The following is a 14625-nucleotide window of genomic DNA, read 5'->3' on the forward strand; positions in this document are numbered from 1 at the left end:
TAACTTAGGAGAAAAGAATGAGCTGGAAGTGACGCCTGCGTTACTTCCGGTTTAGCGTTATTTTAAAATACAGTGTTATAAATCAAGCTATTTTATCTGGTAAAAGCGGGCACCACGTCACTTTTTATGTGGATAAAATTTAGGGAAAGTGACGAGAAACCTATTTATCAGTCTCGTAATCTGGAGGTGCTACACTTTCTGAAATTTTGATAGAGTTCTAGACGGCCAGAGGTTTCTTTCCTCGAACCCATACACACACAACAATGCAGGTAGTGACTTTTATGGAACATTTAATGGTCTAACATGGGGAATCTACAGGGAAGCAATACAGAAAAATGCAAAACAAAGTACAGACGAACATTGGCAAAGGAAACTGACTCGTGATGTGAGGGTGGAATGAGCGTGTAGTGACAATGCATATAGCTGGGGATTCCTGTTCTCGTCAATTTAAACCCAAATATGCATAATCTGTACTTTTAGTAGACCGCAATGTTGGATTTACGCATCTTGAACACGATTGAGGCAGGCAGGTCGAGCTTCCGGGTGTTCGGCTGCCCCGAGCACCCGGAAGTTCTTATCTCTGTCGGACGAGATAAGAACTGACTCTGAGAGAGCGTAGCTCCGGCCTTTTTATGGCCAGAGTGAAACAAAGGGGGTGGTTTACCACCCTCCTTCCTTTCCCACCACCTCCGGGACCAAAAGGGAAGCTGGACCGCCTCTGAGTGTTACTTTTCCATTTTAGGATTATTTCGAGTTCGCGCACATGGTGGCACCCGGAGGTGCCCGACGACAAAAAGGGTTCAGCTGGAGGGGCTGAAGGTTAGAGAGAAACACCCAGCTGGCCAGCTTCCAGCACAGAAGGAAAAAGAAGCCTCAACGCAACTCAGCTCAACTCTACTCTAGTTCAGTTCCAACTGAGAAAGGTGTGAGTTTAGAGTTAAATACCCCAGGGGCGGGGCGTAGGAAGAGGCAGTGCCGACTTGGAGAAGACCACGCCCACCAACCTGAATTTGAGTAAATGTGGTTTGGTTGGTTTTTAAAATAATATTAATCTCAAACACTCCCAACTTTGTACTCTCACGCATAGAATCATTATTTAAACTTTGGTTGAGGCAGATGGGTTGCTTATTGTTCAATACAACATTTCGTAGTTTGATTTCAAATCATGAACAGCTTTCAAAATCATGCAGAGGACCTGTCAAAGTGAGAATTGGGACACAGACACCAAGGCATACATTTGGAATATTTCGACAGAGTTTGCAAGATATAAAAACAGACATTTTATCTTCTGCTAACAAACATCAGAGGCACATCCACAAGTTCTGGTGTTTGCAGTTCCTCTCAACGCCAGTGGGTGGAGCCTCATGCGCATCGGTGGATATTAACCACATAGTCTTCCCCAACCATTTCTTTTGAAGACAGGAATCAAGATTTGACGGGAAGCTGCTAATTAGGTTAAGGTCCACTTGCACTATACACTAGGTCCTGTCCTAGTCGCCGTCTCACAGTGGGGCAGCGTGGAGGAGTGGGGGTTCTCAGGTGGTCGCGAGTCTCTGTGACGCCTCAAAGTTGCGGCGTGCATGTCTGCTACATATCCCCCCTTCATCAGCGAAAGTTCGGCTCGATGGCGGGTTTCGGCGATGTCTCCTTGGAAGGCGGCACAGGTTGTTGGTACACACGCCAAAGCAGTTACCGGAGTACAACATTAGTGCATACCCCCGCCCCCTTTTCAGCTTTAACAGGTGTCCATGACAGCTTCTTACTCAATGTGTGTGTCTATATGTGAATATAGATGTCAATGTTGTTTCTAGGGGGCACGGTAGCCGACTGGTTAGAGCGTCAGCCTCACAGTTCTGAGGACCCGGGTTCAATCCCCGGCCCCGTCTGTGGAGAGTTTGCATGTTCTCACCGTGCCTGCGTGGGTTTTCTCCCACATCCCAAAAACATGCATTAATTGCCCGTCGGTGTGACTGTGAGTGTGAATGGTTGTTTGTTTGTATGCCCTGCGATTGGCTGGCAACCAGTTCAGGGTGTACCCCGCCTCCTGCCCGATGACAGTTGGGATAGCCCGCAACCCTAGTGAGGAGAAGCAGCTCAGAAAATGGATGGATGGATGTTGTTTCTATGTGGTGAGGTCAAGAGATTGTGCAGTTGCGAGAGACAGGGGAAAAGACTACCACGAACGTTGATGAAGAGTCTTTGTAGGGCTCTTAAAAATGAGAGCAAGAGGAGATGAAAAAAGAAAGAAAAGAAAAAGTCATTCAGCCCCGCTCCCTCCTAGCAGGGAGTCTCCAAAAACAAGAAAAAGGGAAAAACAAAACTCTACTATAAGGGGTGAATCACTAAAATAGTGCAGGTGCACCAGAAGAGTTGGGTTCCAGGTGTTGCCTTGGAAATTAAAGGGTGGGCAGGATGGGAAATTAGATGGCACAGAGGTGCGCTTTGCAAGGTGTAAAGAACAAGTGTACAGAGAGTCTGAGGTCTCTGATAAGAGACGATGCCCATATGTCCTGTGCTGTTGAAGCCATGCGTGTGTGAAAATCACAAAAGAACAACAACAACTGACCGTGACGGCCAGCTAATCAAGAAAGACACTATCAAGGTTAGAGTGACAGCTGAACGAATGGACCAATGATGTAATATGCGACTCATAGGGGAGAGTTTTCCATCTCACCAAGGGGTCTTGTGGTCTCGAAAGCTTGGAAGAATGATCGCGAGAGCGCCCACTGGTGGGCATCTTCAGCGTTTCTGGTGTGCACATCCCTTTCATCAAGATGTAATCTGGCTGTGAGTTTGGCAGAGGCGGCGCTTCCAGGAGGCTCAGAGTCTTGCTGTACTTTGTCACGCAGTAGGTCAAACACATCCTTGGACATGACAGTGATGTCTGCTGCAGTATCCACGAGTCCGTCATATCACGTTCAAGTGTAGTTGTCAAGTAAAATTTCCCTGATGTGTCATTAACGGTGAGTTTACCTAGAAGACGCCGAAATGGCTGCTTGTCTTTTTTGTTGGACAGGTAGCTGGAGTCATTCAGTGAGTCACAGGGCATGGTCGGAGACTGTCGAGGTCGGATTGTCGAACTGGGTTTTGGTCCGCGAATTTTGATTTTAGTAACGGGTGTTACCTGGTCATCGCAGTGGTCGGTTATGTGCTTGCCCACGGTCTGTTGGACGGGACGCTTGTCATTGCTAATTGGACAATCAGCCGAATGCACAGAGATGTCGAAGTCAGAACAGACCATCACGGCGGGCTGGCCGAGCTCGGGGCGTGGCCTCCAAGCAGGGGCTCAGGCTCTCGTGGGTCTTGCTTCACATTATTTCCCAAGCTGCGGATGATCTCAAGGATAGCATGTGCAGTAGTCCCCAATTCTTTGTTAGCGACCCCTTGTGGGGTTGCGAAGGAGGATACCTGTCCTTTGGGCTTGTCGCGTTCAAGCGAACTGGACCAGGCGTCAGTTTTTTCCAGCAAATGTTCAAAGTTTTGGCACGCATCATTATTTTGGTAGCTCAAATCAGAAATATTGTGATCCAACACCTTATTGTTGGTCTTTTTACAAATAGCGAAGCCTTTATCGGCTAGGATTGGCAATTAATTTGCAGGCTGTCTCCAATTCCTGTCGAACAAGTGTTATTTCAGCTTTCTGTTGTAGCCTGTCAATTGTGACATGAGTTCACATAAGGACTCGACGCATTGAGCGCCTTCCTCTTTCAGCATCTCAAGCTGTGTTTCGACATCAACGAGGCGGGCTTTTGCAAGGTTTAAACGAGTGTTGGATTCTGCTAGTTGTGCCCTTTGTTGATTGTTGCTGCTGTTCAGCTTCCAGTTTGAGTCTAATTCCGTTGTCTTCCACATCACGCCATTTTAGCTGTGACACTAAGTTTACAACGATGCAACTGAGCGTCCGCACAAGATTTTTATCTGTTAAGGTTTTATGCTGTGTCAGTCATAAGTTGTGCCATGTTGCTATTGAGGGCTTCAAGGCTAGCATCTTTGACAGATTCTGCATAGCCTGGGACGAGGTCTTTCGTAAATTTACTTACAAGCTGTGTTAACGAGTTGAGACTGTCATAATGGCTGAGACTTTTTACAAGTGAGAAGAATCAGCTTGTCAACTAAGTTTGAAACTAATTCAACTAATTAATTTATTTAGCTCTGGTAATTAAATTAAATCTGGTTATGATTTAGTTACGCAAATTAATTTGACGGTGTGTGATGCTGTCACTGCAAGTCAATAAAATTTGTGAACGCAAGTTAGGACTTTAGCTCATTCACATGAGTTTTATTTAACTTTGGGTAGAAGTTAAATGTACTTATAATTAGGTTTATGAATGAATTAATTGCTTCTGTGGCTTCCAATAATGTTGGCTTTGGCAGGAGAGAGACAAAGCAGAAAAAGTTCAAAAAGCAAAAATTTCCAGACAAATTTGTTTTGAAACAAAAATAAAAATTTAGTTTTTGTAAATAAAACCCAAAGTGATTAAAAATGGATACAATAAACTAACTAATAATAATAAACCAATTTGTAAAAGAGTAAGTCGCTGGTTACTGTAATGTGTAATGCACGTCCGCGGACGGAAGATGGCGTTTATCGCTTGGGGGATGCAGGGCCTTCGGTGCTACAGCTTGTCATACTCTCACGTTGTAAGTCTCATAATTGGTTAAAAATAAAACCAAAGCTGCAATCGTACAACTGTAGCGGTTGTGTTTTAGCAAACGAGCGACAACGGAAACGTTTAAATTAATCACAATCGCGATCGTTGCGCGGTTGGATTGAATGGCTTTAGCCGTTTCGCAAACGAGACAAAAAAAACAAAGCTGTAAATTAATGAAAGCAATCGCGACACTCTGCGTTTTGAAAGCGATCGCAAACGGAAGCTTTTAAATTAATAAAAGCAATCGCGGCGTTCGGCGTATGCGGTAGCTTAGCGGCTAGTTAGCGGGCTAGCGGTTGCTAGGTTACGAGGAACGCTAGGCTGCGGGACAGTGCGGTGGCTCGCGGCGCGCAGCGTGGTTAAAACTAGTCGAAAAAGCCCTTGCAAAACAGCAAAAATCATAATGTGGTGCGACAGACATTATTGTTCCCAAAGTAACAATCATCGATTGGTCATGCGTCTTTGTAGGCAATCGTCAGTAGCTTGCTGGTTACTGTAATGTGTAGTGCACGTACGTGTAGGTGGCTAACGGCTAACTTCGAGAGGGGGGGGGGTGGTCCGAGGCTACGTCATGACGCAAATGTCCCTGAGGTGGCAGTCGAGCGCACAGACCAACCGAAGAAGAGCCACATGACGTCACGTGACGGCAAAGATGGCGGGCTACGGAAGCCTCTATGTGTTACGCAAACGACCACATGGCGAACCTCGTGGTTGCAATACACAAAGCAGACACACAATGACGGCCGCCACAAATGCCACGTGTTTTACCCCACACAAAAGAATCAACACTCTAGTTTTAGTCTTTGTTTTCTCACGTTTGCAAGCACTACAACGCTGTGTCTATGGTACAGAATGCTGCTCAACACAGATTACGTTGAGACATGCCATACACAAGATGGTGGGCGATGTGTCGATTTTACTGAAAATATCTATTTTTGTGTGTTCTGAATTCAAAACTTCAAATATCCTCACGAGGGTTGCATCAATACTGTAGCGATTATGTATGAAATAAGAATTGTAATTAATTTAGCATAAAGTAATAAGCCGGGAGCGACGTTTGCGTTACATCCGGTTTATCGTAATTTTGATTTAATTGTTAAAAATCTGGTTAGAGCGTCTGTCTCACAGTGCTGAGGACCAGGGTTCAATCCCCGGCCTCGCCTGTGTGGAGTTTGCATGTTCTCCCCGTGCCTGCGTGGGTTTTCTCTGGGCATGTCGGTTTCCTCCCACATCCCAAAAACATAGGTTAATTGAAGACTCTAAATTGCCTGTAGGTGTGAATGTGAGTGTGAATGGTTGTTTGTTTATATGTGCCCTGCGATTGGCTGGCAACCAGTTCAGGGTGTACCCCACCTCCTGTCCGTTGATAGCTGGGATAGGCTCCAGCACTCCTGCGACCCTTGTGAGGATAAGCGGCTGAGAAAATTAATGGCTGGATGGATGTTAAAAATCCATCTAATGTCTCGAAAAGGGCACCACGTCAAATGTTTCAAGTTTAACTTTAGGCGAAATGACGAAAAACCTTTTTAATTAGTCTCAGAATCTGGAGGTTGCTATACTCTACGACATTTTGAGTCCTAGGTTACAGAAGTTTACTTAAATTCAGAACACACACAAAATACGACCACGAGTGGAATTTTATGGTATATTTAATGAAACACAACTACAACAAGAACATAAAACTAAGGGTAAACGAAAAAAAGAAAATAAGGCGTACGAAAACGGAAAAGAGGGCATCGTGTGTGGTCGCTGGTCGAAACTAAATGTGCGTGTGAGCGTTTAATGCGTTGAGAAGAGCGAGAGAAGGCAAAGTTGGGATTTCGTATGACACTAGTAATTTCCCCACAATTATTACGCACTGATGTAGTACATCATATTAAGGATTGTAGTGTCGACTCACGAACGCAGATCAGCTGGTCTTTGGGGTGGTCTTCCTCCGGACCTCAGCCGGAAACGAAGAAGGTACGTGAAGACAGCACAGGGGATCGTGGGCTGCAGTCTGCCTGATCTGTACTTGGTTTACGCTGCCAGAGTCCAGAGGAGGGCCAGACGCATCGCATCAGACCCCAAACACCCAGGCAATGCAGTGTTTGTACCACTCCCAACAGGAAAGTGATATAGGAACATTAAAGTAAGAACAAATACTTAGGAACAGCTTTTTCCCCAGAGCAAATTTTACTCTGCAGACTTTTCTTGATATGAGGTGATATGAGATTTATGGTCTGAAGCTATATGTGTGTGTGTGTGTGTATGTACTGTACATATTTCATCATAATGACAATAAAAGACTGTCTCGAATTTGTCAACAGTAAGTATATTTTCATGCTAAAATGATGAAGATGACAATTTCAAACAGGACGTCTGTTAATCTTAATCTTATTTTTTTATAGTATTGATATTGGTTTTGCTGATACCAGCCTCTGATTTACATGGACTCAAATGGAAATGTCTGTGTTTGCCCATCACTAACTAACACAGTACATTGTTGAAAATATTTTGAATTGAAACAACCATTTGGGGTGGAATGGCTAAGGTGGTAAAGTGGTCATCTCCCAACCTGAAGGTGGTGGGTTCGACTCTCAGCCCTTGTGACTATGTCGAAGACACCTTGAGCAAGATACTGAACCCCCAGTTCCTCCTGATGCTGTGTCACCAGTTGGTAGATAAGAAGGCAGTGTTAAAGCGCTTTGAGTACCCTGAAGGTAGAAAACCGCTATACAAGTGGAAACCCATTTTGGGTGAATTAGCATTGAGTACATCCTAACTCCAAAGGTCACCCCACACATTTTAATTGGATTCAGGTCTCGGGCCCGGGGGGGACATTCCAAAACTTTCTTTTCTAGTTATGTGTGCTTTGCTTGGACACATTTTCATTCTAAAAGGTAAGAATCAGTAGTTTTATTTTTGGGGGGGGGGGGGGGGGGGGGGGGGGGGTTGGGGACTGCTATTTGGAACTGTGGGCCTCTCCACAATGAGGAAACCTATAGTTCCAGCTGAAGGAAGATCATCCACAAAGTAAGATGCAGCACTGCAGCACGATAGGTACTGTATAGTGTACCTTTGCTAATGTGCCGTCTCACTTGCTTTTACAGGAGTTGATGTACTTGTTGAGCTATCACATGTAGGATATAACCAGTATTGCGAGAAATTCCTGCAGCTCCTCAAATGTTGCTATAGACCTCTTGACATCCTTGTTGACCCCTTTTTAATTACCCTGCTATATAAAAGTATGACAAGGATGAAGTTTTAGTGCTGTAGCAAATATGAAAAGCAAGCAGATTTGTTTTTTCTTTTCTAAATACCATTATTGTATAGATTTGTGACCTGGCAGCTGGTTACATGTGGCATTCATATGCTGGGTTGTTTTCTGTTCTCAGTGTTGTGGAGTCTTCTGTGTGACTGGGTTCTTTCTGTGCCTCGATCAGCTGGTCTTTTAAAACTTTACTTCTCACATCATCTTCATCTGCACATCTTTTAGCTCACCTTCTTTTAAAAGCAGTCAAAATTATTAATTTCATGCATTTTTATTCAGTGAATATTTACAGTATGTTTTGGCTTGAACTGGGGCTGCACTATATTGGGAAAAAATGACATTGCAATTTTTTTTAAACCTGCAATATATATTGCGAGGTGAGATAATACAGGATCCGTGTTGGGAAAGTTTATTTTCTATGCGAACTAGTTCAAAGTTCAGTTCAGCGTTTAAAAAATGAACTAGTTCAGTTCATAGTTCATAATTCAAAATTTTGAAATAAGTTCACCAGTCAAAAAACAAACTAGTTCAGCTCTTTTTTTCTCAGTATGTTGCTGACGGGCTAGTACCCTAAAAATATTGGCATTTCATTTCCCCATTGTTGCCACCCTTTCAGTCCATACTAGTAGCCAGCTGCACCTTTCACCCCACAAAAACATGAGGAAAAACTTGTTGCTTGAATGGTCTTTTTTAAAATGACGAATTAAAATGTGCAAACAAAAACACGCAACACAGTATGACAGGAACAATGGGGAAAGCATATTAAGAACTTTGCATTCCTCGCAGGTCTGGCTGACTATATTAACAAAATAATTGATCTATTCTTATATTACAAAAATAATAAATTCCATATTATCAAAGTGTGATCATACAGCGTTTTAACTAAAGCATTCTGATACAAATAATAATTTCCCTCGTAATTCATTTTTACAATTATGTACTTACTGTACTACAAAATAATACATTCACTTTATGCCGTGTTTATGCAGTGTTTCTGAACGCAGCTCCCACACTCACGCAGCTGCCGTGTGCCTGCCTACTTTCATTCTAAAGAGCAAAACAGGAAATGCAGCAGGTGTACATTCTCTCCCGTGTCCTCATTCATAGTTATTATACAAGCAGATAAGTATACAACACTCTGGTCTACTCTGTGTGTTGTCTGAAGCGTTATAATTTACTGGAACATGGGTGTTAATCTTATTAGCACTGTCCAAGCAGGTCCATCTGCTGGTCACTTTTAATATTACAGTGATTTACTGTATATTACAGTAAACCAACATCGCAGCAGAGCCTACGCTGTGACTACTGCACACACGTACATCGCGATGACAATTCTCAAACAAAATATCACGCAGCCCTAGCTTGAACTGACAAGAAAGTGGAAACAAACTGTAACACTTGGGGTTCTATTTTTGGGAACAGCATAAATCCTGTGCAGTACATGGCGTAACTCGGTTTAAACCCGGCGTTGGTCATTTCGCAGATGAGCACAGGCCGGCGGATGTAAGAGAGGTCTGCACCGCTGTGGGAGTGATCACAGCTGACTTCAATCATGTCCAATCAAAGCAGCTCCTCTCATTCACTTTCAATGTGGCGCACTATTAGCGCACTGACTTTGACAGGGCAGAGTGCAGACAACCAAATTTTTCCAAAGAAGAAACTGATTTGCTCCCGGAGGTCGAAGCCCACAAAGTACATTTATAAGGAACTGCATGCAGACGTCCACGGGTGGATGACGTAAAGTTGGCTTGGTAGGAGATCACAGATCTGCGGCGTGATGGTGGGCACTTGGAGAACCTGATCATGAATCCCCCAAACCGAACCTCCATCCCTGACCTTTAATGCCCCGCCATTCCCATAGCGGTGCCAGTGAGATGATTTATCAAATATAATGATGATAATAATGCATTTAATTAATTGCTTTCTACAATGGGCAGCACGGTGGACGACTGGTTAGCACATCCGCCTCACAATTCGGAGGACCGGGGTTCAAATCCCAGCCCCGCCTATGTGGAGTTTGCATGTTCTCCCCAGTGCCTGCGTGGGTTTTCTCCAGGTACTCCAGTTTCCTCCCACATCCCAAAAACATGCGCGGTAGGTTGATTGAAGACTCTAAATGACCGTAGGTGTGAATGCGAATGGTTGTTTGTTTATAATACATGTGCCCTGCGATTGGCTGGCGAACACTTGAGGGTGTACCCCGCCTCTCGCCTGAAGATAGCTGCGATAGGCTCCAGCACGCCCGCGACCCTAGTAAGGAAAAGCGGTACAGAAAATGGATGGATGGATGGATGGAACTTTGGACTGTACTGGGCGTTTTAGGCCACGGAAAAAAAAATACAAATCAATGATGTTGTACTTTCCAGTAATATGGGTGCATATGGTGTCAAATTTTTTTAAAATAATTAATTATTTAAAAAAAATGCTTCAATGTAACGGACAGTCACCTATATTGTACGACCCCCCCGCCCCTATTAGTCTGTTCTATTGAGGTACTACTGTATAGTGCAACTTCAACACAGAATTTAGACAGATTAGACCATAAATTAGAGAAATGATCATGGACTGTACCCCTATGTTTGTCAGTACAGTACAGCTACCAATGTGAAATACTAAATTTTTAACAGTGGTATTACAGTATAAAACAACCAACAAGCTCTTAACTGTAATCTTTTGAACTGCAGCTTGCGCAACATTTTTGTTTAGTACCATGTCAGAATGTAAAACGTATATAGTTACACTGTAGGTACCTATAAAAGGTAGTTGCCTGGCACACACACATTAATACACTGACAAGATGTTTTATTACAATGGTTTCGAACAGTAAAGTAACAAATATGATCAACCAATTGAACTAAGCTAAGACGTTCCGTTAAATCTCTGCATAGCTTTTGGTCATGTGCTGGTCAACAAGAGGATTTCTGCCCCATGCTGTGATGAAAACTGAACCCATGACCTGGACACACACACACACACACACACACACACACACACGTGTACACTGATCAAACAGTCCAGTGCTTCTCACTCAATGCTTTAACTCTATAAACATCTAGCTTTCCATTCTAAATGTATGTGTGTGTATTCTCTGCGTTCCACAAATTCTAGGGGGAGGCTTTTGAAACAACCAATCAGCAAAAAGTAGGGCTTAAGGAGCAACACATACTGTATGCATGTCACTGTTATTATTTTCAGTGTTCATTCTTTGCTGCTCACAAGTGAGAAGAACTTGGTGGATGTCACCTTGCCCTTGAAGGTTTTTAACTCACATTTTTCCATCATTTACTTAGGCCGCATTCCAATCTGCAATTTAAATTTACAGCACATACAACAAGCCCCACTACAACTAAACTACCTCCACATGGGTTCAAAAAGAGGTGGGTTAGGGAAACAGAATCCTAACTTCACTCCAATACACCAAAGTATAGCGAAGTGGGCCCATGTGGTGCTGAAACCTCTAAAATTGTTTACAGGGGCACGTGGCCCAGCGGACGGACATTAGGGAGGTCTCAAAAACAAGTTCCTATCGCACTGAAAGACTCTGCACTGTGCAGCTTTGAAAATTGCTGGTCCTGAGGATTGGAACTCTTACGTGACACATAACCTCCTAGTTCTGCCTTTGGCTCACTTTGGCATTTTTTTCTACAGCCTGAAACAGTTCTACATTAAAAGGGGGGGAAGAATATCTTCCACTTTAACAAACACACTTTACCACAATGGAAAATACTTGGTTGTGCTGACATATAAATCCATCCATTATCTGTGCCGCTTATCCTCACCAGGGACGCGAGTGTGCTGGAGCCTATCTTGGCTGACTTTGGGCGAGAGGCGGGGTACAACCTGAACTGGTTGCCATGTCTGTGTGGGAGGAAACTGGAGTAGAACAGGCAAATTCCACACAGGAAGGCCAGAGCCCCGATTTGAACCCAGAACCCCTGAACTGTGAGGTAGTGTGTGCTAAGCAGTCATTCACCGTGGCGTCCTGTATGTGAAATATTATTTTCCAGTTTATTGTGTATAAACTTTATACCGCTGTGTCATAAGATGCTTTAACTGTGAACATCAGAGACAGATATTCCAAACCAGATTACATTTTTTCCAAAATTACGAAACATTGGCGGTTTTGGAGAGATCTGTTCCAATTTATATGGCATCTGTCGATAAAGTCATTGGTTTCTATATAAAAAATAAATAAATAAACTAGGTACGACTGGGAGAAAAACTAGATACACACAACAAACACATACTGTCGTGTAACTGTCACACCGATAATTAATAATTCTGAGTTGAAGCATTTGTTTAAGTTAATGTTACCGAAAAAAATGATTTAGTGGTTGATAGATAAATAAATTGTGTAAGTAGCTGCTTTTCCCACGGAAGATATCGTTGCACTGAATGTGACCAAACGGCGCAAAAAGTTGAAAATCGAACTATTATTAACGACCCATTTTCGTGGGAAAAGAAGCCAATGAAAAGGATCGATCATTTGGTTCCTCTCCTCAAAACGTACCACCTGTTGACCGGAGCGCAGCAGCACCTCTGACAACCTTTGCGGGCTGTAAAACTCACCGATTATGGTCTCCTGGTAGCCCTTGGTGAAGAACTGCATGGCTGTGGCGGCTCTCCAGGGAGTTTTGACGAGCCCCTGCCGCCGTGGGTCCTCCCCAAGCCCGCGTAAGATGGTCGTGTAGGCTGCGGCCAGAGACGGGAGGCTCACCTCGTTGTCCTCCACGCTTCTGGTGCTCTCCTCTTTCCGGTTCTCCGTCACCGAGGCCGCCGATCGGTGCGACCCGGACTCCGCGGCCGAATCCTGGAGAGCAACGGGAGGTCTTTGGACCACTCTGTCAAAAATTCCATTGAGCACCAAACTGGCGTCGCTCGTTTCTTTTTTGTCGTTCGAAATGAACTCAGACTGCTTTGAGTGTTCCATCACTTGTGTGCACTTGTTGAGTCAAACGCTCATATCGGAAATAACAGTCCCGGATCCTCGCGTTTTATGGATACACATTATCCCCAGGGGAGTTCTTATTGGTTGTCAGGCTCCCGGTGGGCGGGGACAAGACCCTTTTCGTCACAACCGGCGTCAGAACAGCTGGAGGTAACGTAACTTTATTAGCTACGCGAATTCTTTTTCATGATGTCCAATGCAAGAAACGTGACTAAAAGGTGTGTCTAATCAACTATAATAGCAGTGTTAGGAAGTAATGAACAGTGTGGAGGGTTAACTAATCATGTAACTAAAATGTGTATCTAAATTACAGTTGCTTTTGTAAATTCCATAATTACAATTTTAGTTACATTTTAAAAGTAGCCCACAAAACTTTTTTTTTTTCATTTTCACTTCCTCCAACGCTTGTGATTGGCTCTCCAGTTATGTGCCATTCTGCTATAGTCTCAAATATGACATAATTTTCCAAATATGACCTCGAACCGGGCGGCACAGTGGCCGACTGGTTAGAGCGTCAGCCTCACAGTTCTGAGGAGTGGGGTTCAATCCCCGGTCCCACCTGTGTGGCGTTTGCATGTTCTCCCCGTGCCTGCGTGGGTTTTCTCCGGGCACTCCGGTTTCCTCCCACATCCCAAAAACATGCATTAATTGGACACTCTAAATTGCCCGTAGGTGTGAATGTGAGTGCGAATGTTGTTTGTTTGTATGCATCCTGCGATTGGCTGGCAACCAGTTCAGGGTGTACCCCGCCTCCTGCCTGATGATACCTGGGATAGGCTCCAGCACGCCCGCGACCCTAGTGAGGAGAAGCGGCTCAGAAAATGGATGGATGGATGGACCTCGAACCGCTACCTTGTGGTGCAATCTCTCAGTTTTCTGCGATTTTGAAAGGGTTAAACTCAAGAGAAGAAAGAAGAAACATCCAAGGGTCCTGTTGATGCATTCATTTAAAATCAAGAATGTAATCAAATGTCTTTAGTATTACTTTAAGAAAGTAATTGAAATAGTTATACTACTACCACGTTTTCAACAGGGTAACTTGTAATTGAAACCAACTACATTTCCAAAGTAATCTTCCCAACACTGGTAATAGACTATAAATACTTGGTGAGTGTACACCAGGTATCTGTACTTGAGTATTTATTTTTTCTGACCACCTTTTTACCTTTCGCCCTTACATTTGAAAACAGTTATCTGTACTTTCTACTCCTTAGTTTGTCAAACTAGGCTTGTTACGTTTTTTAAAACATTCCTCATTAATGGCCGTATTTAAAAGAATTGTTTGATGTTGTCAGCTCTAACAATGATTCGTGGCTAATGCATTGTGTCTTGTGCCAGCCTCAAGGTGTTGGGCATAGCAGCTGGTTTAACTACATTTCTTAGTAGCGTGGTCATTGTGTCACTTTTTTTTCAAATAGGGTAGTTAAGCTACTTTCGTGATCACATAGTGCAGTAGTTTGACAAGCGGATTTAACATTTAAAACCGAAGTTTGACTCTCCGGTATTAACATTGTAGATGTCAACAAGGTCTTTCTGAATACTCATAATTACATTTTGAATAGGTTACATTTTAATTCAATATATCTGTAACGTCATTGTAACTACTCTAAACGGCAGCAAGAGATATCGACAATATAGTTTTGACTAGAAAACTGAACTTCAAGTATCTGCAACATCATTTAGCCATTGACAAATGACCGTCACTTTTGCCCTTGATTTGTATGGGGTTTCTCATTACAGACGCAGTGTCTAAAATCCAGTTGCAGATATCC

At 43.5% G+C, this 14625-nt stretch overlaps 1 protein-coding gene across 2 annotated transcripts in view; it reads right to left on the minus strand.

Annotated features, from left to right (window-relative positions):
• Positions 1-12882, minus strand: part of gch1 (GTP cyclohydrolase 1) — a 52523-nt gene extending 39641 nt beyond the window's left edge. For both annotated transcript variants that reach the window (XM_061703981.1, XM_061703990.1), the window contains exon 1: positions 12475-12882. In XM_061703981.1, the coding sequence (XP_061559965.1) occupies positions 12475-12835 (361 nt within the window). In that variant the 5' untranslated portion in view covers positions 12836-12882. The remainder of the gene's footprint in view (positions 1-12474) is intronic.
• Between the last annotated feature and the right edge of the window lie 1743 nt (positions 12883-14625).

Source organism: Phycodurus eques, chromosome 2, assembly GCF_024500275.1.
Source record: "Phycodurus eques isolate BA_2022a chromosome 2, UOR_Pequ_1.1, whole genome shotgun sequence".
Classification (NCBI taxonomy): domain Eukaryota; kingdom Metazoa; phylum Chordata; class Actinopteri; order Syngnathiformes; family Syngnathidae; genus Phycodurus; species Phycodurus eques.